At 41.7% G+C, this 23,104-nt stretch overlaps 1 protein-coding gene across 1 annotated transcript in view; it reads left to right on the top strand.

Moving 5' to 3' along the window:
* LOC121304880 (relA-associated inhibitor-like) overlaps positions 1–16,698 on the top strand; it is a 32,211-nt gene extending 15,513 nt beyond the window's left edge. Inside the window, exons 4-13 of the mRNA XM_041236296.1 lie at positions 999–1,500; positions 2,005–2,094; positions 3,376–3,467; positions 8,176–8,464; positions 9,511–9,926; positions 11,132–11,263; positions 12,720–12,853; positions 13,358–13,524; positions 14,026–14,219; positions 15,394–16,698. Coding sequence (XP_041092230.1) covers positions 999–1,500; positions 2,005–2,094; positions 3,376–3,467; positions 8,176–8,464; positions 9,511–9,926; positions 11,132–11,263; positions 12,720–12,853; positions 13,358–13,524; positions 14,026–14,219; positions 15,394–15,432 — 2,055 coding nt within the window. The 3' untranslated portion in view covers positions 15,433–16,698. The remainder of the gene's footprint in view (positions 1–998; positions 1,501–2,004; positions 2,095–3,375; positions 3,468–8,175; positions 8,465–9,510; positions 9,927–11,131; positions 11,264–12,719; positions 12,854–13,357; positions 13,525–14,025; positions 14,220–15,393) is intronic.
* The last annotated feature ends 6,406 nt before the right edge of the window (positions 16,699–23,104 follow it).

Below are 23,104 nucleotides of genomic sequence, written 5' to 3'. Positions count from 1 at the left end.
ATGTGTCCCCCACAAATAAAGACCGGGGCAGACAGAGTTTTCTTTCATGCACTTACCATAGTATTAGAAAACATACCTTATAATAACTATTAACAAATCTCTTGCAGCTTCAGCTGAACTACAGGCTTGTGAAATACTACCAGTTTTACAGGCGGGGTGTTGTGCTAGTTACGCCTTTGTTTCCAAAGCTGAATCATACATTGTTATTGCCAGTTGAAGTTTGGCTTGTCCTTCTCAACATTTTGTGACATGAATCATTCTGTTTAGCCCTGTGCCCTTTCTGTCTGACTATGTAACTAGTTATATGGTTTTAATTAAAATTATTTGAAACGAGAATACTCTGTCAGGAATTATCGGAACAAGAATTAAGCCGTCTGTTACAAAACTATGTCTCATGTCTTGTATTAAGGATTTGTAAACCTGTATGTTGCTAACATCAGTAAATATTAAGAGCCTTAATACATGCTGGCATTGCTAGCTCGTCTTCTTTGTTCATGACTGAATAGATTCAATTCTTTTAGCTTGTCTGCATATGACATGCCTTTTTAAAACAGCAGTAATTCTGGTCGCTCTTTTTGGCACTCTTTCTATAGCAGCAGTAGCCTTTTTTGTAGCGAGGTGACCAGAACTGAACACAATATTCTAGTTAAGTTAAGGGAAATGTAAAAAGAGAATAATTAAATAGGATTTGAAACCATTTAAAATGTGTTACCTGTCAATTAAACTATCCCTGAATAGTGAAGGAGTTATCTCCAGGATAACCTTCTGGCAAAATTGTATTGTGAATTGAACTTTCTTCACAGCTTTGTTACAAAATGTTACTCCACCTGTGAATGGAGCTGACTGTAGGTCACCATGAACTACTTTTTCATTGTAGGTGCTTCTTCAATTATTAACCCATTGATTCCCGGGGATCACGTTGAAATGTTACACATTTACATGCAGATTACAGGTTTGAATGCATTTGTAAGCAGTTTTGTTTCGTTATTTTGTTTCAGAGCTCTGTGTACAGGTCCAGTCCGGTGGGCTCCAATGAAAATCTGAATAAACCGAGTCCTGTTTCCAGCAGCAGAGACCAGCCTGCACAGGTCTCTTACTTCTCATACAAGCCAGCCAGCCTCTCTGAGCAGGGCCAGTCCACAAAGTCTTTGGACTCGGTGACAGCTGGAAAATACCAGTCTAGCCCCCGCCCCCCCAGCCTCTACTCTCCCGACAGGCAGGCACCACCTCTGGGACAACGAGATCACAGTGGCTCCCCTCGCACAGTCAACTCGGACTCCCTTTTCAGCTCTGAACCGCGTAGCCTGCCTCGACAATTAAGCCACAACTCCTCCCAGCGCATGATGAGGCGCAATCCTCCATTTCCAGTGTACGAATCTGGCCAATCAGGACTCGGCTCTCCGCGGTCATTGCCATTTGAGCGAAGCCCCTCCCCTCACCTAGGCTACCCTGCCAACTCCAGCACAATGCCACGGAACTTCAAAACCTTCAAGTCTCAGGGTAATAGCATAGGTTTTATATATGCTGAATTTTTTATATAATAAGTATCGGTATTCCTGTTTCTGTAGACTTGAGCATGTGATCAAGAGATGGCTTCAGGATCACAGTCTCAGAATGTGACCAGATGATTATTTCAATTTCATAACTTATAGATACTGACTTTTTTTATGTAAGTGCATATATGCCAAAAAAAAATAAATAACACAAATATTTCAGTGGTCCTAAGCATGGGGGTTCATTGTCTGCAGTACAATGAGTATGTCATTTACTATAGCCTCATAGAGGTAGTGTACGTGACCTTTTATAAATGTTTGCCATAGTAATGGGGATGCTAAATCGCTGTGCAAATATACCCTGGTAAACTTCACTGCACAACTCACCCAACCCTGAGTCATTATTTAATTGTGCAACAAAGAAATGCATGTGTCCTGCCATTGTCTCCTCTTGCTGGGCTGTCCTCGAAGTGGCTGTAAGGCAGTTGTTTGATGGTGTGATCTTTCGCAGATGACTCTCTTGGCAGACCGAGGCCCCCCAATCCCTGGAACGAGTCGGATCTCGACATCGGCTACAAGAGGACAACACGCCAGCAGCAGGGTGAGTCGCACGAAAACAAGAACATAAGAATCACAAACAAGAGGAGGCAGTTCGGCCCATCAGTGCTCGTCCGGTTCCTAGTTCTCAAAACTTAGATCTTAAAGCGTCCCATGGATTCAGCATCAACAACATGACTAGGTAACCCATTTGTTCATTCACTTGTGTATTTAACCATTGAGTCCAAAAGCTTTGTTTACAAGGGGGTCCAGCCACAAAGCACAAATCAGGTCAAAGCAATCAGCAGAAGTCAAATAATTTTAAAAGACTTGACAATATAAAAGATATAAAAGATCTCTGTGTGAGTGGGTCAGATAATTGTAGGAAACCAATTCTAGGTCCAGTTCGTTGACTAATTCCATTAAACTGTGTACACGGCGAATAGGGTTGTGGGACGTGAAGACCTTTGCTTTTATAATATATCATAATCTGCATAGTAATTGCAATAATCAGTCCAGAATCGGTCAACATATCTCAATGTTTGGATGTGCTTTTAAATTCTAGAGAAACAGACAGAGGGAAGAAACGCTAGGTTGATTAAAGGGTACATCAGGACCTTTGTATTTTATTGTGTTACATGTTCCCATGTGTTGCGACAACTGTTTTACATAAGGTGTGTGTATTGTTTTAATTTTAATTTTTTTTTTTTTTTTTTACATTTTGACCACTTTTTTTAAACTTTTAAATTGCATTCCCTGCCTCAAGATGGCTTCCCATGTACCTGCATGGACCTCTCAGAACTACATTTCCCATCATCCTCCTGCTCATTGGTAAATCTATCTGTAGCAACACATGGGAACATGTAACACAGTAAAATAGAAAGGTCCTGATGTACCCTTTAATCAACCTAGCGTTTCTTCCCTCTGTCTGTTTCTCTAGAATTTTGTAAGTTCCTTATATACCCTTTTTAAGGTGCATTTTTCAGTAGTAATTTTGTAAGACATGAACGTGTATTTGAATTTGGATACTGGTAGTGACCATCAAACTAAACAGGTTCACATCAACCATAGACTGTGTCTGTTTCATAAATTAAGCACATGGAATTGCCTTGCCTACTATGGTATTTAGGTCCTTTTGTCGTAGTTACCTCTGCAGTATCTGTGATTCCTTCATTGCTACAGTACAGATAGACGAGTCATTTTGAAGGGATGACCGTGTCTCCTGAGAACAGTTTGGGTTCAGTAAATGACTGTGTGACGTTTTGAGAAGGGTTATGAGGGTCTGCAAGTGTACACGCTAATTTTGTAACTGATTTCAACCTCACTCTCCTGTTTTTGTTTTCAGGTCTAGACAAGTACAGGACTATGCCCTCTAACACCATGCCCTTCGGCAGTTGGAGGGAGTCAAACCTGGACACTCCCCCCTCTCAAGCAAAGGTAAGAGCAGGGCTGATGTTTATTCCCGTATCTTGAAGATTCCATGGTGCTGCATTTTATTGTGTAAATTTCTCTTGAGGGGAGTTTCTATGGTGTTGCAAAAGTGCCGCCATCGCTGCACCCTTTCACTGCTATGCCATGAGTATCTCCTCATAAAACCCTTTCAACTGCCAACTTTATACGGTACATTTAGTTTCATTCTCTGTCAAATTCGAGCATGGCTGAACAAGAAAAAAATAACTTTAGCCTTTTTTTTTTTTTGCGAGAAGTTTTTTGTGCACTTTGAGTTTTACTGTACGGTACACAGGTGTGTTTTTAATTCTTAGTTCCATTGCTGGTATTGTCCAGTAAAAACTGTATTAACCTTTGGCCATATGGACGATAAAGACCACGACTTTGAGACCAGGTCTTTATCGCTGTTACCCAGATGATGACTCTTGTCAACAGCGTTCCATTACAGGAGGTGTTTGAGCCACATTGCTTTAACCTCAAGACATATCAATGATAGTCTTTCTCACATTTCCATATTCAGGTTGACAAACCATTCGATCTCATTTGACGTTGCCTCTTAAACTCTGCTACAAGGGACTTATTTTCCACTTTTCAATCCTAGTTTTATGGTTGATGCCCAGCCAAACTGCTTAACAAATTGGCAACTGCATTGAAAATGACTAATCCTACCCCTTTGAGGTGGTTTCGAAACTAATTCATTAATAATCAACAGTACTGTGTGAAAAAATGGAAGATAAATCTTTGACAATTCCACAGCTCCTTAGTATTTCACTTGATGCTGCATGCGCTAGACAGACTGTAGAGTTGCTGTTTTGTGTAGAAATGGGACCCTGTGATACGGGGAACCTGCTCATGTGCCAAGTGAAAGCAGCATTTGAATCTTCAGAGCAGAGGGGAGAGAGGGTTCAGAGCCAGGTTAACTAAGCTTGTAAGAGTCAAGCAGCACTGAATATCTGCTACTGTACTGTAAAGTTAAGATCAGTCTAATCTTATTGTAAAATACAGTGCATGTGAAACTAAATTGGACCTGACGCGCCTGACAAGCGCAGAATAAATGGACTGCAAAGGGTTAAATCAGTGATTGAGTTTAATAGCACTTCTATAAAGGAAGTGCTGTCAGAATTTTACAGACATGTGAATCATCAGCAAAAGGGTCTGTAGCAGCAGATCATTCAACCTTCAGGGGTACAGATTTGTGGGATTCCAAAGTATTTGTTCTTGAAGCAAAATCCCTTAAACAACATGACACTGCGCAATAAGAACGGGCCTGCTTAATTTCAAGTGCTTAATTAGGAAACGATCTTCTCCTTAACTTTTCTCCATATCAACAACCTGCTTGTCTGCTTTGGAACAATGCCATTGGGATTATGAAACCTTGGCTTACCCCAGGCGACCTAGAGGAACAAGGGTGGCACTGTATATCAGAGACAATGTAACTGAAAACCAAAAGGACTGACTCTAGGAGTCTGCTAAGACCGCGAAACATGGATTCCAATGACTGTACCAATTTATAAAAAGGAGGGGAAACCAGAATCATGGGGGGGCTTCCCAGGTATCAACTGGAACGACACCACCCATTGTGGAGCGACAGTGCTTGAAATGATATGTGGGAAGTGATTTGTTTCTTAACGCATATCACAAATAACCAAGTCAGTGGTAGAAACCATGGAACCTCTGGGAGCAAGTGACCATAGCGCTCAAATACTTGGATGCACTGATCAGTGTAATCAATTCTATTAGTCGTTTTTTGGGGAGGAACTTATGAAGCATGACTGGGCAGCAGCAGCACTCACTTCTGTCCTAGGCTGTTGGGCATGGCTGTTTACAGTTCCACAGGCTGCTGTATACCCTTGCACTCTAGAATTAGATTTTGTTTAAAATACAATATACCACTAATTGTGTTGATCTGAAAACCCTCTGTCATCATCACATTCTTCAGAGGTAGGTAGAGCATATATTCTATTACTAATGTATTCAAATAAAATCCATTATGTGCATCGGAGATTGAGATAACCAATGAATGTGTCTCCTGCTGAAAGGCGTCTGTCTCCGTGCCGAAGGGAACTTCACGCAAATCAATTGGAATTCATTGATTTTGCTGATTTGCAGACTTTTGATTGCAAAGTATTTTTTAATGTCTTCTGACAAATAGCAAAATTCAACAGATCAAGTTTAGCCCTGTCTCTGGGATAGGAGCCAGGCCTACAGCTCTCCACCTATCATTGGAAATGAATGATCGGACTGGACCGGTTGAACTGGTTTTGAAGTGATTAGAGTATTTTAAGCTGTGGAATAAATTATTTTGGTGTCTTTTAAACAGTCTTTGGTAGGTCTTGTATTTCTTGTACCTCTAGATATGAAGGGTCTCGTTTTACTGGTTGTGTTTCCCACACCTCCAGATCAGAAGGCCCAAGGCATTATCTCTCCATCAGTAAGCCCTGAATACCCAGGCATAAAAGCAACATTTCTATAGACCTAGGCTTCCCGTTTCACAATTGTTAATATTTCAAGTAAGTCTGCTAATCTGACTAGCCTGTTGTAGAACCTTAAACTAAGTCTGTTAAACTCAGACAAGACTTGCTAATTTTGTGTTAAAAAAATAAAATCTGAAAAGGAACTTAATGCCTTCAAGACTTCTCGTCAAAACACTTGACGTTGAATTGATTACGTTTTTTGTTTTAAAGAAACAAAAAAAATCTCTTTAGGAGATTTTGAAAAGTCCATGCTAGTGTTCTTTGTGTTTCTCAGTAATGGTATCCACAAATAACAATCTAGCTGATGTTTGCTTCTCTCGGCCTTCAAAGACCACCAATTGTATTACCTTGTTGCACAGCACAACCTTATCACTATGGGAACAGCCTTGGGCCCCTTCTCATTAGCATGCTTGAACTCCACTGCTTGACTTTGTGTATATGAGAGAAGGTTTTTTTGTTTTATTTTAAGTTTGATAGTTATCCAGCTGTTTGCTAGTAATACATATCAATATGGATTTTCTGCAATCTCATTTAATACCTTTCTCTTTTCAGCATCTGTCCCATTGACAGTTCTTTGTGAGGCAGTGCTTCAAATGTACGAATGAGAGCAGGCCATTCAGTTCTCATTTAGTTCCCAGTGCAAATCTCTCTGCCCATGTGTTAAAGCCTGCTTCAATAACGAACACCTCTAGTGTAGATATATATGCTGTTCAGTAAATTAATCATTTGGTATTAAAATGATTGCTATATAAAGCTGGACAGTAAATTATTTGCTATGACTAATGATCATTAAGTAAACTCTTTGGTAATTAAGAAATTTAATCAAGAACTGTAATTATATGTTATAAACAGATTATATATATATATATATATATATATATATATATATATATATATATATATATATATATATAAATCTTATTTATTTTAAATGCTGATAATAATTCTACGCTTGGGAAGTGAAATACACTTTCTGCCAGTCTCGCTTTTCTCCCTGGGATACATTCTTGAGAGAAATTACCCCATTCCCAGGACAAACTTGCACTAACTGGTTGAATGTGTATGTGTTTTGCAAGCCCAGCATATAAGCAAATTTGTCTCCAGAAACACATTTCCAGAAGCATTGTTTCCTCGTGTATTCTGGATGGTTTGTGTTTCCAGAAAAAAGGAAACGTTTCTTGAGTTTTTTTATCTTGTAGGTTTTCCTGCTGAATTTCAAAGTTAACACCTTTCTTATAAAGGTGTACCAATTAGATTTTGGGTCGAGGAAATTCGTCCGCATTGCTAAGCAGAGTCAAAGCTTGATCGAGGAAGTTCTCTGGTTTCTGCTGTTAAATGCTTTCTTCTCCGTACGTTGTACTTTGCATACGTAAAGATAGCATCCTTCTCTGGGGCTCGCTTGTTGGTTGTTCTCTCATCCTCATTCCTGGACAGACTACAGGACTTTATGAGTGTTCATGGAGGGACCTCTCTTGATCTGCTTGCTGGATGTATTTTCCTGCTGGCGTGCGTGCGTGCGTGCGTGCGTGCGTCTTCAACTTTTAAATGGATATTCATCTGTAGAAATTACTCAGAGAATTGGTGTCTTGGCAGTGGCTTCACAGTGCTAGCCCTCAATTCACTGACCAACTACAGACTGTATTGGGAAATGCTTCTCCAATTTGATGAAACTTCATTGATAAAATAAGTCATAATAAAGTTATTACAGGTATTGCCAATGTAGCTTGTGATTTGTATTCCCCCACAATATGATGTGTTTATTTCACTTAAAACCATACAGATGTTGTATAAACTAGGGCTGTGCAAGTACTCGGACTGTATATCAAACTCATAAAAGGAAGGCAAGACAAATGATCACAGATGAATGAGTGGTTTTAGTTTGATTGGTACTTTAACGTGGTACAACAGTAACCATGTCAAAGAGGACAATGCTCTTCAGAACAGCTTATAAATCACAGAATGCAGAAATTAACACTGATTGGTACTCAATTGTACAGACAAGGAACATACAACTTTTCTTGCACCTTTCAAACGGGCTTCATTTAGTACCTGTTTTCTGAAACATGTTAAAGGGAGTGCGTGCTGAGTACTTGCACAGCCCTAATCTGCACCCTTGGAATTTGCTAGCTTCCCTGGCTCTTGACCTGGTATTCAAAATGGTTGCCAAGAAGCGGAGCCCAAAGGGAATGCACTGTGTAAACCGTCATTGATGCCCCCTGCAGGATATGCCAGTCCGGATGATTGCTCCCTATATCTCCTCGTTGCCCCGTCCCACTCCGCTCTCTCCATGGAGCAGCCCTCGGTACAGCCAGCAGCCCATCATCTCCCGAATCGCCGTCCCGCCAGGCTCTCCACGGGGGGAGCAGCACCGTCCCATACCTCTCTCCGTCATAATGAGGCTCCAGCACCCCTACTGGACCAGGGAGAATGCCATCGCCTCCTGGGGGCAGACGGGGGATACTGCACCCTACCGGAACACGCACCAACCCCAGCCCCAGTTTGAGAGACCAGGTCTGTAGAGAGGAGAGGGTAAAGAAAGCTCATCACATTCAATGAGTTAACAGATGTACCTAACAGAAAAATGGTTAGCGTTTTAAGAAACGAAATCAATAACAAATCTTTGTAAGCAAGCTATTCCTGTAAATGATTCTTCTTGCGTTACTCAATTTAATAAGTCTGTCTGCTTGGACTGCGTTCAGGATCGCTCTTCTTCAGTTTTTGTTGCCTGCTGCAGGCATATGTAATTTAGAAAGTGTCTTTTGTAGCTCCAGAAAGAGCCAGCGCTATCTTGTGTTCTCCCGCTTTGGCAATACCCAGACTGTACACTAGGTGATGCTGCCAGTTACACTTTGGTTTATCTCTTTGCCACAGTCAATATGAACGGTAGCTTTGCATTTTACACATGCTTTTCCCATGGTTATACTGTGCAGGTACCATAATTTATAACGGTTTTCATTGTTTTGTGTGCTTTACCATACTTCTCTGAGCTTTACTGTGCTTATCTATCTCTCCCTGCATTATTACACTTTCATTGTAAAGCGAAGCACCTGAACTTAAGGGGGAAATTTAAAATAAAATGTAATTTGAAGCAGCAGTCTAAGCCGCTTATGTGTAAATATTTCTACACTTAAATGGAGTTTACTAAAATATTGCTGTACTGGTAACAGAATGCATTACACTACAGTATTCGCTATTTCAGGCTAACAATTAATTTACTTGAATAAGAAAATGTAGATTAATCTGTTTTATAATATATATGTAATTTAAACAGTGGTACAGCAAATGGTAAACAATAAACAGTTATGTATAAAATACCCTTTTTTCTTTCAAGAATTAAATGAATTGTTACTTAAATGTTGTATTCATTCCCAGTCTGTGCACACATCTACGTGTAATTTTAGCATACAGAAATCGGAACTCATTATCGATCTCACTTTTTACAAGTGCTGCATTCATGTTGGCACATCTAGTCCTTTTATAGTCTCTTGCTGAAATGTGCTATCAGGTGGGACAGACTGTACTCCTGTAAAATCCATTAACAGAAATGCCATTTGCAGTGCCGGTCACAGCAGCAGGGATGGTGGTCTTGAGCCCAGAAGGCCCCCCAGCTCCAGTTTTGGACAGTGGGGCGGTAGAGCCCGAGCTGGAAGGGCTGGGGGTGGGGGTGGGGGAGATGATGGAGGTGGCCCCACGGCCCCTGAGCCCCACACGCCTGCAGCCGGTGCTGCCCCCTGACGCCGAGCCTCTGCCTCAGATGGAGGAGCTCCTGAGGATGCGATCGGAGATCCCTCGAGCGCTGAAGAAACGCAGCTCCATCGACAACCCTCCAGCCCAGCGCAAGCAATACAAACAGATCATCAACAAGATTTTCCAGCGGCGCAAAGGCATTGAGGATCTGGGGAGCGATGCAGGCCTCTCGGAGCTGGGGGAGAACTTGAGCCTCACTCCTGTCACCCAAACACATGCAGCCAAGGTAAGGTGAAATTATTATTATTATTATTATTATTATTATTATTATTATTATTATTATTATTATTAATTTGTTATTTAGCAAACGCTTTTACCCAAAGTGTTTGGAACTTTTTATTTAGATATAAATTAATTTTTGGTTTTAGAATACAACTCGCAGCATGGGATAAAGATTAAGTCAGATTCTGGTTAAATTCCTACTTAAGTTGATAAAGATCTTTCTGGTCACTTTGCCCTTGCTAGGACAAGGCTGACCTCCAAGGCATTTGGAAATAGGTGTTGGCCTCTTCTTTGTCCGGCTCTATCATGAAAAGCATTTGCCATTTAGTGTGGATTGTTGTTTTTGTGTTGGTGGTACTTATTGTCAAACTTTACACACTAGAAATAAAACAGATTTTCTTAGCAAGTTAGTCGATTTTATCAGGGTTATAAAAACTGGCTACTTCAAAGATAAACTGGATTGAAGCAGATGCTTTGAAGCCAGGGTTAGGACACATGGACAATTAAACAAGTGCTAAGAGATTGGTGTCTTTTTCTGATTGGTTTAAGGAAAAATCACGAGATCAATAAAGATTTGAGGAGGAACATCCTTGATAAAACAGTAACTACAGAAATAACTAATTCGAATTTTAAAAAATCAATAAAAACAGTATTCTATCTTTTACGCATCTACTTCACTTTCTCAAATGTGTTACATCTGTAGACTGATGTATGTACTATATTAAAGGGTACATCAGGACCTTTTTATTTTGTTGTGTTACATGTTCCCATGTGTTGCTACAGCTGTTTAAGTAAGAAGTAAGGTGTGTGTATTGTGTTAATTATCCTCCTGCTCACTGGTAAATCCATCTGTTACATATGTGAGCAGGAGGATGATGGGAAATGTAGTTCTGAGGGGTCCATGCGGGTACATGGGAAGCCATCTTGAGGCAGGGAATGCAATTTAAAATAAAACAATTTAAACACACACACTTTTGTGTAAACAGTTGTAGCAACACATGGGAACATGTAACACAATAAAATTAAAAAGGTCCTTTATATATCCTTTTAATATTCCATAGTTTTAAAGAAATGTTTGTTCATTTAGAAGACACTTTTGGGTTGGCACATCTCTGTGTGGAGCTTACTAGATTCAGTATTATGAAATGTTTTCAAATTCCAAAGCAAGAAGTAATTGTGAGGCTTCTCCCTTGCACGCTGTCTCCGCAGGGTCTGAGCTCCATCTTGAAGACACCCAAGTCAGAGCGCTCAGGCCGTAGAGCCCGACTCAGCCCTCACGTCTTGCTGCTAGACGCTTCTCTAGTGGGGGAGCTGGATGTGGTTCAGAGTGCCGTCCAAGAGGTGAGAGAACAAGGGTTGACAATGTAGGCTGTGCTTCTATTTTTTCCCCAATGTATTTAATTCGTAAATCTACTCCTTCTTGGAATGATCTTTTTTACCTTTCCTGAAGTTCAAGTGCCATGAGGGGTCTCATACAATCAGGGGGCCACAGGTTAGCAACCTGGCTGTGTGAAGTTGCTGGTCTTCGCTGGTGATTGCAAAGGAAACTCTGTGTTGGCTGGTTAGTAGACGGCAAAATGAGCATGTTCCTGCTCATTGCACTGCAGCAGACTCTACTCGTCAGGCCTTTGTTACAACAATGTTCTTCATTGTGTAATTGAGTTGAACTGCAGTAGAATGCCCCTACAAGTTCAGAGGTACCCACCACTGTGTAAAAAGCAGATGGAGCCAAAAGAGAATCACATTTGGGATTATCAATTTAGGAGTAGCACTGAACTTGTGAGACCAAGGTATTAAGTACTTAACATAAATATACGAAACTGTATCCACAGGGAGGCCATTCAGCCCATCTAAGCGTTTCTGGTTCCTAGAAGCTGATTGATCTAAAGAATTTGTCAAGTCGGGTCTTAAAGGATCCCAGTGATTCAGAATCAACCACATGACTGGGTCGCCCATTCCTCTGTGAACAAGTGTCCCGTTCCCTCTCTCCTTTAATTTTGGACACTCTCCAGGGCAACAATGTCCCTTTTGGTACTGTGCTGACCAGAACTGAACACAGTTTTCTAAGTGCGGTTTCACCAGTCCGTTCTAAAGCCCCATCATTGCTTCCGTTTGATTTGTACTCTGCACGTTTTGCCTATACACTCAAACATTCTGTACTTTTGGGATTTCCTCGGTGGCTGAAAGTGTGTCGGCTGCTTCCCCAAGCTTTCTGTTGTCGGCAAATTTGACAGACTTGCTAATTATCCCTGATCTCCAAGTGGTTGATGTAGAAAAGAAGCAACAGATGTCCAGACAGAGCCCAGTGGCACCCCTCTGTGTACAGGGTCCCAGCTAGAGCCAGATAGAGTACTCTTTGCTTCCCATGTTTAACACCTTACTTGTATTCCCATGGATTGCAACTTCAAAGATTAGTCTGTCATCCAGCACAGGTCAAATGTACCACAGTACCACAAACCAGTCCAGGTTTTTATTGAATTGGTATACCAGATTATCTAGTGTATGGTGAGTTGGTGCAAGTCTGAGTTGTCTTATGTTGCACAGTACTGGCTTGGCATGTGTTGTGTGCAGCTATTGTGCACTGCAGAGATGTCACGTCATTTCATTACCTGCTAAGATGCACACATTGTGTGCATCTGTATTGAATCCTGGTAAAGCTTTATTTCTTCTGATTCTGTCTGTAACCTATTGTTCTGCAACCTGCACATTAGGAATACAATAAGATCATTTTTAAAAGGTTTTCTACCATGCTGTCGTGTGTGTGTGTGTGTGTGTGTGTGTGTGTGTGTGATTTTAGATGAGTGACCCTAGCCAGCCCAATGATGAGGGCATCACTGCTCTCCACAATGCCATATGTGGGGGACACTACCCTGTGGTGGAGTTCCTGGTTCAGATTGCTGCTAACGTCAATGCTCCAGACAGTCACGGCTGGTATGTACGCCCCTTCTCCCCAAATCTCTTTCTCTTTGCACCTGCTTCATCACCCCTTCCCTCCACCCCTCAGTACCCCCATGTGATTCATATTTGTGTGGATTTGGATAAAGAGAGAAAAGTTTCGAACATCTATACAGACAACCAAATGTAATAAGTTTGGAGTACAATTTCACGGTGGTGTTTTGGCTTTTTTCCCAAATCTGCTGATTTTTAAATCTGACTGGACTGAATACATCGGTAGCCCAGTAGCCTACATGGCTTGGTAAAGGGGTGAATTAATATCTTCGTCAATGACTTACCACTGTCAATACTCTTTTAAAGTTCAGATAGTGGAAAGCAATACAGGATCTGTAGGTGACACACCTAAAGCAGACTATCAGATAGCCCAGGTTACTGCTTGGTTCAGATAGCCCAGGTTACTGCTTGATTCAGTGGTTCAGGGCGTGTTTTCTTGTCATTTCTTTGATTTTGTGATTCTAAGATTTCTCTCTCTTCCCCCAGGACCCCACTGCAGTGTGCTGCCTCTTGTAATGACCGTCTGCTCTGCGAGTTTCTGGTGCGGAACGGGGCAGCCATCTTAGCTGTGACCGAGAGCGATGGGGCCACTGCAGCGCAGAAATGTGACCCGTTCGCACCGAACTTTGAGGAGTGTGAGCAGTTTCTCCAAGGTGCTGATTCTGAGCATCCATTTGAGTTACCCCTGATAAAACCGTGAAATGAGGAGCTTGTGTAACTGATCAGTTCTTGTAACCGTGCTATCAATAGGGCGCTGTGGCCTTGGCGAGTCTGACTGATCCCAGGTTTGAAATAAATGAGCTCTGAAGATTGATGGAACTGATTTTTAGTTAGCTTAGAACAAAGGATTAGACGGGACTTGATTGACGTCTTCAAAATCTTATAAAGTTAACCCTAATTAATGCTGAGAGCTCAGCACAGAAACTAGCACACAGTTTAAAATGAAGTGGAGAGAGACAAAGGCAGCACTTTACACAGAGTGGTGAGGGTAGGGTTAGGGTTACCTAGCCATGTTGTCGATGTTGAATCGCTGAGATCCTTTTAAGACATGACTTGAGCAAGTTTTAGGTCAATCAGATACTAGGAACTGGGCAGACATGGTCTCCTGTTGTGAAATGCTCTTTTTTTAAATGCGGCTCTGTTGTGTTTTTCAGGAGCGGAGGAGTCCATGGGTGTGGTGAACAGTGGGGTGCTCTATGCTCTGTGGGATTACACTCCCTGCAATGCAGATGAGCTGCCTTTCCGAGAAGGAGACATGGTGACAATCCTGCAGCGGGACGATGAGGGGGGCTGGTGGTGGGCCTCGCTCTGCGGCCGGGAGGGCTTCGTCCCCAAGAATTACTTTGGGGTAGGTGCAGACGGCAGCCCTCTGCAGTGGGATCGACCTGTGCACCCCAGATTACAGCATGCTCTTTCAAAAACAGATGCATGCATCACCCAATGCATTTCTATGTATTACAGGAGCTGTAGTGCCTCCCTGTAATTATACTACCTAGACACACCTAGTGTGGTTTCACTAAAATGTATCTTTGAGTCATTTGTGTATTTAGTTTTTTGCCCTTCAAAAGACTATGCTATCTGAAGCATGTGCATTGTGTAAATAGCTGAATTCCACTTCATCTTTAAATGATAGTTTATTTTAGTCGAATTGAGGATAAAAGAGAATACAAGGGTATTTATACATGACTACAGTTTGCATAACGCTCTCTTCTGATCCAGTAATAGCATGTTCAGTGACTAAGTGTATATTCAACTTTGATTTGTTAAGATTTTAAGGTTAATATTTTATTTCTTTTTTTCTAACCAAAACCAACGCAAATGTGGACAGCAGTTGCGCTGACAATGTATCAGTTTAATAAGTACGCGATTTATTTCTGATAAGATCATTTTTAAAGAAATATCGGTACATTTTATACAAAATCTATATCAAGTGTTCTAATTTGATTGACCATTTTCTCAGTATATTAAATGAATTATGATATTCTGTGAAAGGGTACTACTGATACTGTAATCAGTACTAGCAACTGGATCATTGCAATAACAAGGAACATAAACATCAGATGGGAAAAAGTAAACTTTATGCCGAATGTCATTTTCTTACTCTGAGTGTGTATATAATCTATACACATATAGAAGAATGACATTCTGCATAGTTTTTATTTTTCATCTGATATTTATGCTCCTTGTTATTGCAATGATGGTGCAATGATATATATCTCACATCTGTAACTATCTTTAGTACATATTAATCTCTGCTGCATCCTGCCTGCCTTTTTCCATTTGTAGCAAACTTTTCAACTAAATATTAAACTAATACATAATTGTTATTCTAGCTACTGCACGCTGTATGTTGCCTAAACCTGCATAACCCCTATTATTATTATTATTATTAATAATAATAATAATAATAATAATAATAATAATAATAATAAAATGTGCCATGTGTATTAAAACTATAATTCTGTTCCTCCCAACCCAGCATGTTTCTGAATGACTGAACAGTCTTTCTATATCCCCTTCAGTTGTACCCCCGGATCCGACCCAAATCCACGTCCTCCTGAAGCTGAGCAGGAATAATACGAGCCTCCTTGGTTCTGAACCCAGACAAGGATCCGCTGAACCCCCTGGAGCGTGACTGGAACCAACTGGACCAGATTTACTGCACACTAACTGGTGCTGTGTGCAGCTGGTCTGTGCTGGCACTGCTACTGTATTCATGATTGTTACTTACCCATGTGGATGCTATACCCGCTACTGGCATGCATGTAAATATAACACTGGAACAAACTTGTTACTTTCAAATGCACCGTCACAGGTGTTGATTGTGATTCTGTATCACACACACTGACAAACTCGCACTGACACACACACACACATGTATTAAGTTTGTCACAGCAGATAAGGTATTGTTGCTAAAAGTTCTTTATTAGTTAAACTAGTTCATCCTGTTTCTTGGTATAGCCGCCTGGCATTGTGAAAGAGTTCTCTTACCTAGCTGAAGTGAGAATGTGATTTTATACTGTACAACACAACTGGGCATGTCGTTCTGTTAGAAATAATCTTAAGGTAAATTCACAAGCACTTGTAGTATTGACTTTTTTTTCTTGATGTATTTTTACAATGAATTTGTTTTCTGTAGACAAGAAGACGCATTACGAGGTGTCTTGGTAGTTTTGATTAGAGGGACTTTCAATTGTTTACAACGCAGAGCCCATTTTTATGACCAGCAGCCTTTTTATGTTCTCAAATGATTAAGTCAGTGGCCATTTACTGCTGGCACGTGCTTCCATGCTCTGTCCCCCTCAATGGTCTTCACCATTCCTTCAGTATATTACCACCTAGTGGCTTAAGGTAGAAAACATGGGCACGAGGAGTTTTAGTAGAAATGTACACTTTCTACTCTTATAAATGAAATGCAGCACGGTTGTATGTGTTATGATAGATTGCAAGGAATACATACAAATGCTATCTATAAATTTGAGTTGCATTTTATAGAACTGGAGGAATCCGGTATTCACTAGATCCAATGAACAGTGCTGACCAATGACTGCAATATTATTTCGGGAATGCTAAATCGGGCAGGAGGAAGACTCAGGTTATCGAGATAGAGGCACTCTTGTCCTGCAGCGCGTGGTTGGTTTATCCTGTTTGACTGCTAGGGGAAATAACGCTATGGAAACGGTAAATGTCTGAAAGCATGCTCGCGAAGTCATGCACCCCGCTAAACTGATGTTTTTTACAAAACAGAACAAAGATGCTTGCGGTGTATGCAGTACTTTTTTCTTCAGATTGCATGATGTTAACTAAATAAACCAAAATGTACACAACTCACATGTGTTGATTTTAATTTCTACTAGCTGTATGTGATGTTCTTGCATCAATTACAAAACAACCCCCTATAAAGCTTTTGCCATTGCTGACTATATACTGTAGGCTACGGGCGGGTCGGCGTACGGATATATCACGGTTTAAATCTATGAATTAATGAAGCCCTCCAAAAAAAAAAAATAATAATAAATGCGATACCGTGATGACGTCACTACGAGCGTGCATTGCAATAGATTTCCCGACTTGTATTTTATCTAGGAACGTAATGCCGAGCCAAATGCTTCAGAAAAATAGGACAAATTTTGGTTATAAAAAGACAGATGGCATAGGTAAACCTCAAAGAGCATCATCCCTTGACGTAGGCATTTCCAAACTAAGTTCAGTGAGTATAATTTAATTAGCAAGTTAGCGACTGACTGCGGTGCTTTTAAATCCTATTAAAATATGCGCTCTTGGTTTGGTATGGCAGCTCGCCCGCACAATTACGTTTTATTTTTAACGGTTTTTTTTTTTTTTTTTTTTTTTTCCCCCCCCCCCCCCCCCCCCCATGAAAGCACACGTCTAGTCTGGTTTTGCATGTTGTAACTGAAAAAAAAAATCAAAATAAATCCGCCGGAAAGGTTTCAATTGCAGGCGTAATCACAAGTTGTAGTGCTTCTTCTTCCCGGAGGCATTCTTCTTACTGTCACAACATTTCTCAGAACTGTGTGTTTTTTTGTTTTTACAGCTTCTTATCTTGTGACTTGTGCTTTTAGTGCGCTTTTCAGGTTTGTTCAGTTTTTGGTACCTAAAGTCTGTCCTCCTTGCGGTAGAAATATCCTTGTTGACAACCAGGTGTGGTACAGATATATTTGGTGCCCGCCTGTTTCCATATAATCACTTTCCTGTCACCATTTTAGGTCATAAGTGCTTTCCAGCACCTTCTCTACCTTTTTGGCTTGTGGTGTGCATGCACCCCGCGTGAGTCTATGTGTGCGTGCATGCAGCCCGCGTGAGTCTATGTGTGCGTGCATGCAGCCCGCGTGAGTCTTGTGTGCATACCCCGCGTGAGTCTATGTGTGCGTGCACCCCGCGTGAGTCTATGTGTGCGTGCGCATGCACCCCGCGTGAGTCTATGTGTGCGTGCATGCACAGCCCGCGTGAGTCTATGTGTGCGTGCATGCGCCCCGCATGAGTCTTTGTGTGCATGCACCCCGCGTGAGTCTATGTGTGCGTGCATGCACCCCGCGTGAGTCTATGTGTGCGTGCATGCACCCCGCGTGAGTCTATGTGTGCGTGCACCCCGCGTGAGTCTATGTGTGTGCTTTGTGTGCGTGCACCCCGCGTGAGATGTGTGCGTGCACCCCGCGTGAGTCTTTGTGTGCGTGCACCCCGCGTGAGTCTTTGTGTGCGTGCACCCCGCGTGAGTCTATGTGTGCGTGCACCCCGCGTGAGTCTATGTGTGCGTGCATGCACCCCGCGTGAGTCTTTGTGTGCGTGCACCCCGCGTGAGTCTTTGTGTGCGTGCACCCCGCGTGAGTCTTTGTGTGCGTGCACCCCGCGTGAGTCTATGTGTGCGTGCACCCCGCGTGAGTCTATGTGTGCGTGCGTGCATGCACCCCGCGTGAGTCTATGTGTGCGTGCATGCACCCCGCGTGAGTCTATGTGTGCGTGCATGCGCCCCGCGTGAGTCTATGTGTGCGTGCATGCGCCCCGCATGAGTCTTTGTGTGCATGCACCCCGCGTGAGTCTATGTGCGCGTGCATGCGCCCCGCGTGAGTCTATGTGCGCGTGCATGCGCCCCGCGTGAGTCTATGTGCGCGTGCATGCGCCCCGCGTGTCTATGTGCGCGTGCATGCGCCCCGCGTGAGTCTATGTGCGCGTGCATGCGCCCCGCGTGAGTCTATGTGCGCGTGCATGCGCCCCGCGTGAGTCTATGTGCGCGTGCATGCGCCCCGCGTGAGTCTATGTGCGCGTGCATGCGCCCCGCGTGAGTCTATGTGCGCGTGCATGCGCCCCGCGTGAGTCTATGTGCGCGTGCATGCGCCCCGCGTGAGTCTATGTGCGCGTGCATGCGCCCCGCGTGAGTCTATGTGCGCGTGCATGCGCCCCGCGTGAGTCTTTACTCTCTGATGCCCACTGACTCTATAGGATTGACTACTCATTTCAGTCTAGTAATAGTAGAGTAAAACATAATCATAGTAGAACTGGTCAGCTAGTCCCCGCTTTTTACATTTATAAAACTGCTTGGAATTTTTTTTTAAACTATTAGTGTTCTAAACTGTATTTTTATAGTTAATAGATTGCAACCCCATCTGCATTCTGTCCACCTGAAACTGCTTGCTTCAGTTACTTCACAATCACTACAGGTTTCTGAGGCTGACTGTTATTTTCCCATTGGACAAGTTGACTATTTGGTTATACACCATCATCCATTACCACCAATGTTATCGCTTGAGAATACTAAAACGTGTTACAATAAAGTAGCGTTATTGTTTCCTGAAGTAACACAACACAAATGTATTGTTTTAATACAAAATATACTTGGACTTTTGTTGCAATGGGTAATCACAATAGAATTCCTCCCGGTAAGCAAGTGAACATGTTTTGCTATTGCTTTATACAGCAGAAACATTGTAGACAATAAAGTAGTTCCCTAAATCTTACCCGTTCTGCACTGCCATTGGCTACGCAGGTCTGAAATTCAAGAAAACATGTATTTTCATTAAAGCTCCTAGTTAGCTTGCCATGCCTCCCAGGAAGTGTGTTACAGTTTAATTGGTCATTTCGCCCCAGCAGTGTATTCTGGGTGACTTCAGCATGTCAGCCACCTGTTGGCAGGAAAGAAGCCAGTGCAATTAAAATATTACCCTCCAGGAGACCCAGGAAGTGCAAGACTGTTAGCGTATTGGATTTGGAAAGGACCATCAATGATCATGCCATTAAGAGTTATGGCAGTGGTTCACAACCATCTCAAAGGTGAACAGGAGTCACAGAGCTTGATTAATGGGTTGGCAATAAGTTGCAACAGTAGCCTCATTTCAGGAATGTTTCAAACCCCTTTTGCTTTTGAACCTGTGGTTTATGCTCAGTGATTTGTTATTTTTCAATGTTTAAAAATCAAATAAGAATGAGTGGTCCCTGTGTATCATTTAAATATATAACACCATAGACAATTCATTTTGTCGTCATGTATTTTCAAATCCTCAACAGATGATACAATTTGGAGCAACTGGGGGTGCCATACACTGAATGATGTATTAACTGTATACCACGAAGAGTAAATGAAAATAAGACAAAATGTGCAAATTCTATTCTGCACAAGCCTAATCATTTTCAAAGGCCAGAGTATAGACATCTCAAAGGGGCTGCAGTGGGGGGGGGGGAAAGTGTAATAAAACTACAAAAGCCAAGTTATAAAGACATGTCTTCAAATTAGTTTTGAAGGAGTTGGAGGATAATTTGAAAAGGTATGAGCTCCTTTGATAGAGCACAGGGCACAGCTGTGGACATGTGCAATGAGCAGCTCTGGAAGACTAAAGTCCTTGTTGGTAGGTAATGAAACTTAGATATGGACTAAGTATCGCGCCGGAGCCAATCTCGGGTGAGAGATCTCCATAGCAGCTTGTGCTGGAGACGCTTCGTTGGGTTGTCAACGTTCACAACCAGCCTCTGCCTGTTCAATACAACCACCGAGCCACAGCACGAATAACCATTCTTCTGTGCTGTATTTCTGTACATATATGAAAACATTTGTGGGGAATTATTGGAAAGGAGGACTGCCAAAAAGGCCTGAAACTTCTGAATGGAGCACTATACAATAGTCATATACTGTATATGATCCCACGACAGAGCCAGCTTCCTCTTCTACACCAAGGAACTTGAGAGCGGAGGGTCTACTGTAGCTTGATTAGGAGAAACAGTCCCTGCTGGTTTTGCCTCTCTAAACCTGCGGGGCGATTTTGCACGGCCAGGACCCTCCCCGGGCTATATGACTCACCCTGCACCCCACTGCTGTGCCTTTGTCAGACGAGACACTTGGGGGACCCCCTAGTTTAGCAAATGTAACTATATAATAGTTTATTGAACAGTTTAAGTTTTTATCAAAGTTTTCAGATTTCAAAAAAAGATTGGCATTTAGCAGCATGTTCTTAATAGAGGGGAGATTTCATACATTTGGGGCTGCAGTAATATTAAAGGTTACTTTACATTGCTCTAAACAGAAACAAATTAATTCAAAAGAAAGTAACCTTGTTTGTGAGGAGGTCTTTAACTTGTAATGGCTCGGTGTCTCATCCTGTTGAATTGAATGGAAAGACATGTGAACCAGTGCCTCTCACGCTGATGTCAGTGTTAACAACTCATCAGCTGCTAGATCCATTACAAACCTAGGTGATCCTAAATATTTCTTCAATATATTCAGGGCAAAATCCATGCATCCAGTGGAAACTACAATATCAAATAAAAAGCAATTATCCTGTAAGTGTGGGGAAAGGGGGTTGATACCTGGAATGGCAAGCACTCTCCTTTTATCTGAGGAGTCTGCCCTACATCTGTCTCCACTTCATTTCAAACTGTGTCTCCTGGTCTTTTAACTGCTATGACTAAATGTAAATAAACGTGTATATCAGTAAAGTGTTTTTATACAAGAAATGGCTACTTTGAGTTTATGAATGAAATAGGGGAGCAAGTCTATGCCAGTTGTGTCTTATTTCACATTAATTTTATAACTTGGCCCAGTTTGTCGATGTTGATTTTTTCAGATCCCTTTAGCTGTTTTTGTACCTGTTGCATAAAATGTTAACGTATATAGATAATAAGATTAGAGAATGACTAAAAAGCTGATGACCATAATGTATATCAACAGCATGTGCACAAACACACAGAATGAGAAATGGCAAAGAAAATTAGATACGTGGTAATTAAGACCTAAAATATAATTAGGTAAGCAAATGACTAATTTCGTCTGTGGAATGACTTCTTGCTCTGACTAGCTGTCTTTTTGCATTACTTGTTTGACAGTATCTGCAAAGTCGGTTGCCATGTAAACATCACAATTTAATGCAGACGTGAAAGCAACGACCACAGTGGGAATTAGAAAAATGTTGAGCACTTTCATTTAGACCCAAGCTGTTACATCTTGGAATTAATCAGGGCTTCAGGAAAGCTGGCTGGTAACCCAGCATCATGTGAAGGGCAACATTTCAAAAACGTACCCAGTGCGAAGGAGGCAGGAGCCGCACGTGAGGAGGATGCTTTACAACTTGTTTTCTTTTATCTTCAGTCTTCTGCACTGGCAATCTCTTACCTTACTAAAGCAAAGCAACGTGTAGCAGAGCATAGAGGTCTCTCCTTGCATCTTGCTGTACCAGAGGTCTCTCCTTATAAACCAAGTTTGCCCTAATTGTCTTGTACAACTTAGACGCTTTTACATCACAGCTTTGCAATGTTTGTATATAACTTGCCCACCCCTTTAGTAGATAACACATGTTTATACCACTGATCTGTATATGGCTTTATTCTAACTGGCTCTTTTGTGTACATGTTTGTGGACAGAGATGCCGTGGCGTTACCCCTGTTCATTGCAGCAGGTGATTTCTGGGATTCTACAGGCTCAAATTAAGACAGAGAAACGTGATTACAAATGATATTGGAGCAACAGAACTCTGCTGAAGCTCCTTGCACTTACAATTGCAATATGTTTACATTTTCCTCACTATTTCATGTAACCCTGTTTAATTAGAATGAAGCACTAAAATGATACAATTACAACTGTGCCAGCCCAGTCCTCCTCGTCTAATACGCTGTGCACCATTTCTTTTTTTTCATTGCATCTTATAGGCACGAAATGAAAGGCAGCTATTTTTTTTTTCATTTTTTTATATACTCGTGTGGTTCCATTGTTAATCGTGGTGGCTTTTAAAACACAAATTCATAGAACAAGCAACAACGGTGACAAAGATTGTTGTGATTTGCAATGCTGCAATTCAATAATTACACACAGCTTAGTTTTTGTTATTTGGTACTTATTTGCATGGCTGAGGTTGGGACTCCATGGCTTTGAAACGATGACTCAGAGACATCATGAAGAAATCGCCTAACCTGTATGACACACTGAAGACCTGAGATACAAACTCCTTGAGTGAACCACTGTATCTCCTGTTCAGTCTAGGACACTTACCGGTAAAGATTCAAGGTGAGCGCACAAGCATTTTTGCCGTTTGGTGGCTGCTTTAGGGGAATGGTGCAATCCCCATTGGTCACTGTCTGTGATACACGCTTCAAAGTGGTCACCTAACAAACACTAAACTAAACAACTAAGACAAACTTTACTTTTTGACAAACACTTTGAAAACTTAAAAAGCACTAAAAAACACAAAAAAAACTTTGAACTACAACACCACTAAAACTTAAAAACCTCCTTGA

This window comes from Polyodon spathula, chromosome 40, assembly GCF_017654505.1.
Source record: "Polyodon spathula isolate WHYD16114869_AA chromosome 40, ASM1765450v1, whole genome shotgun sequence".
Classification (NCBI taxonomy): Eukaryota; Metazoa; Chordata; class Actinopteri; order Acipenseriformes; family Polyodontidae; genus Polyodon; species Polyodon spathula.
This window is presented reverse-complemented; position numbering and strand designations above follow the sequence as displayed.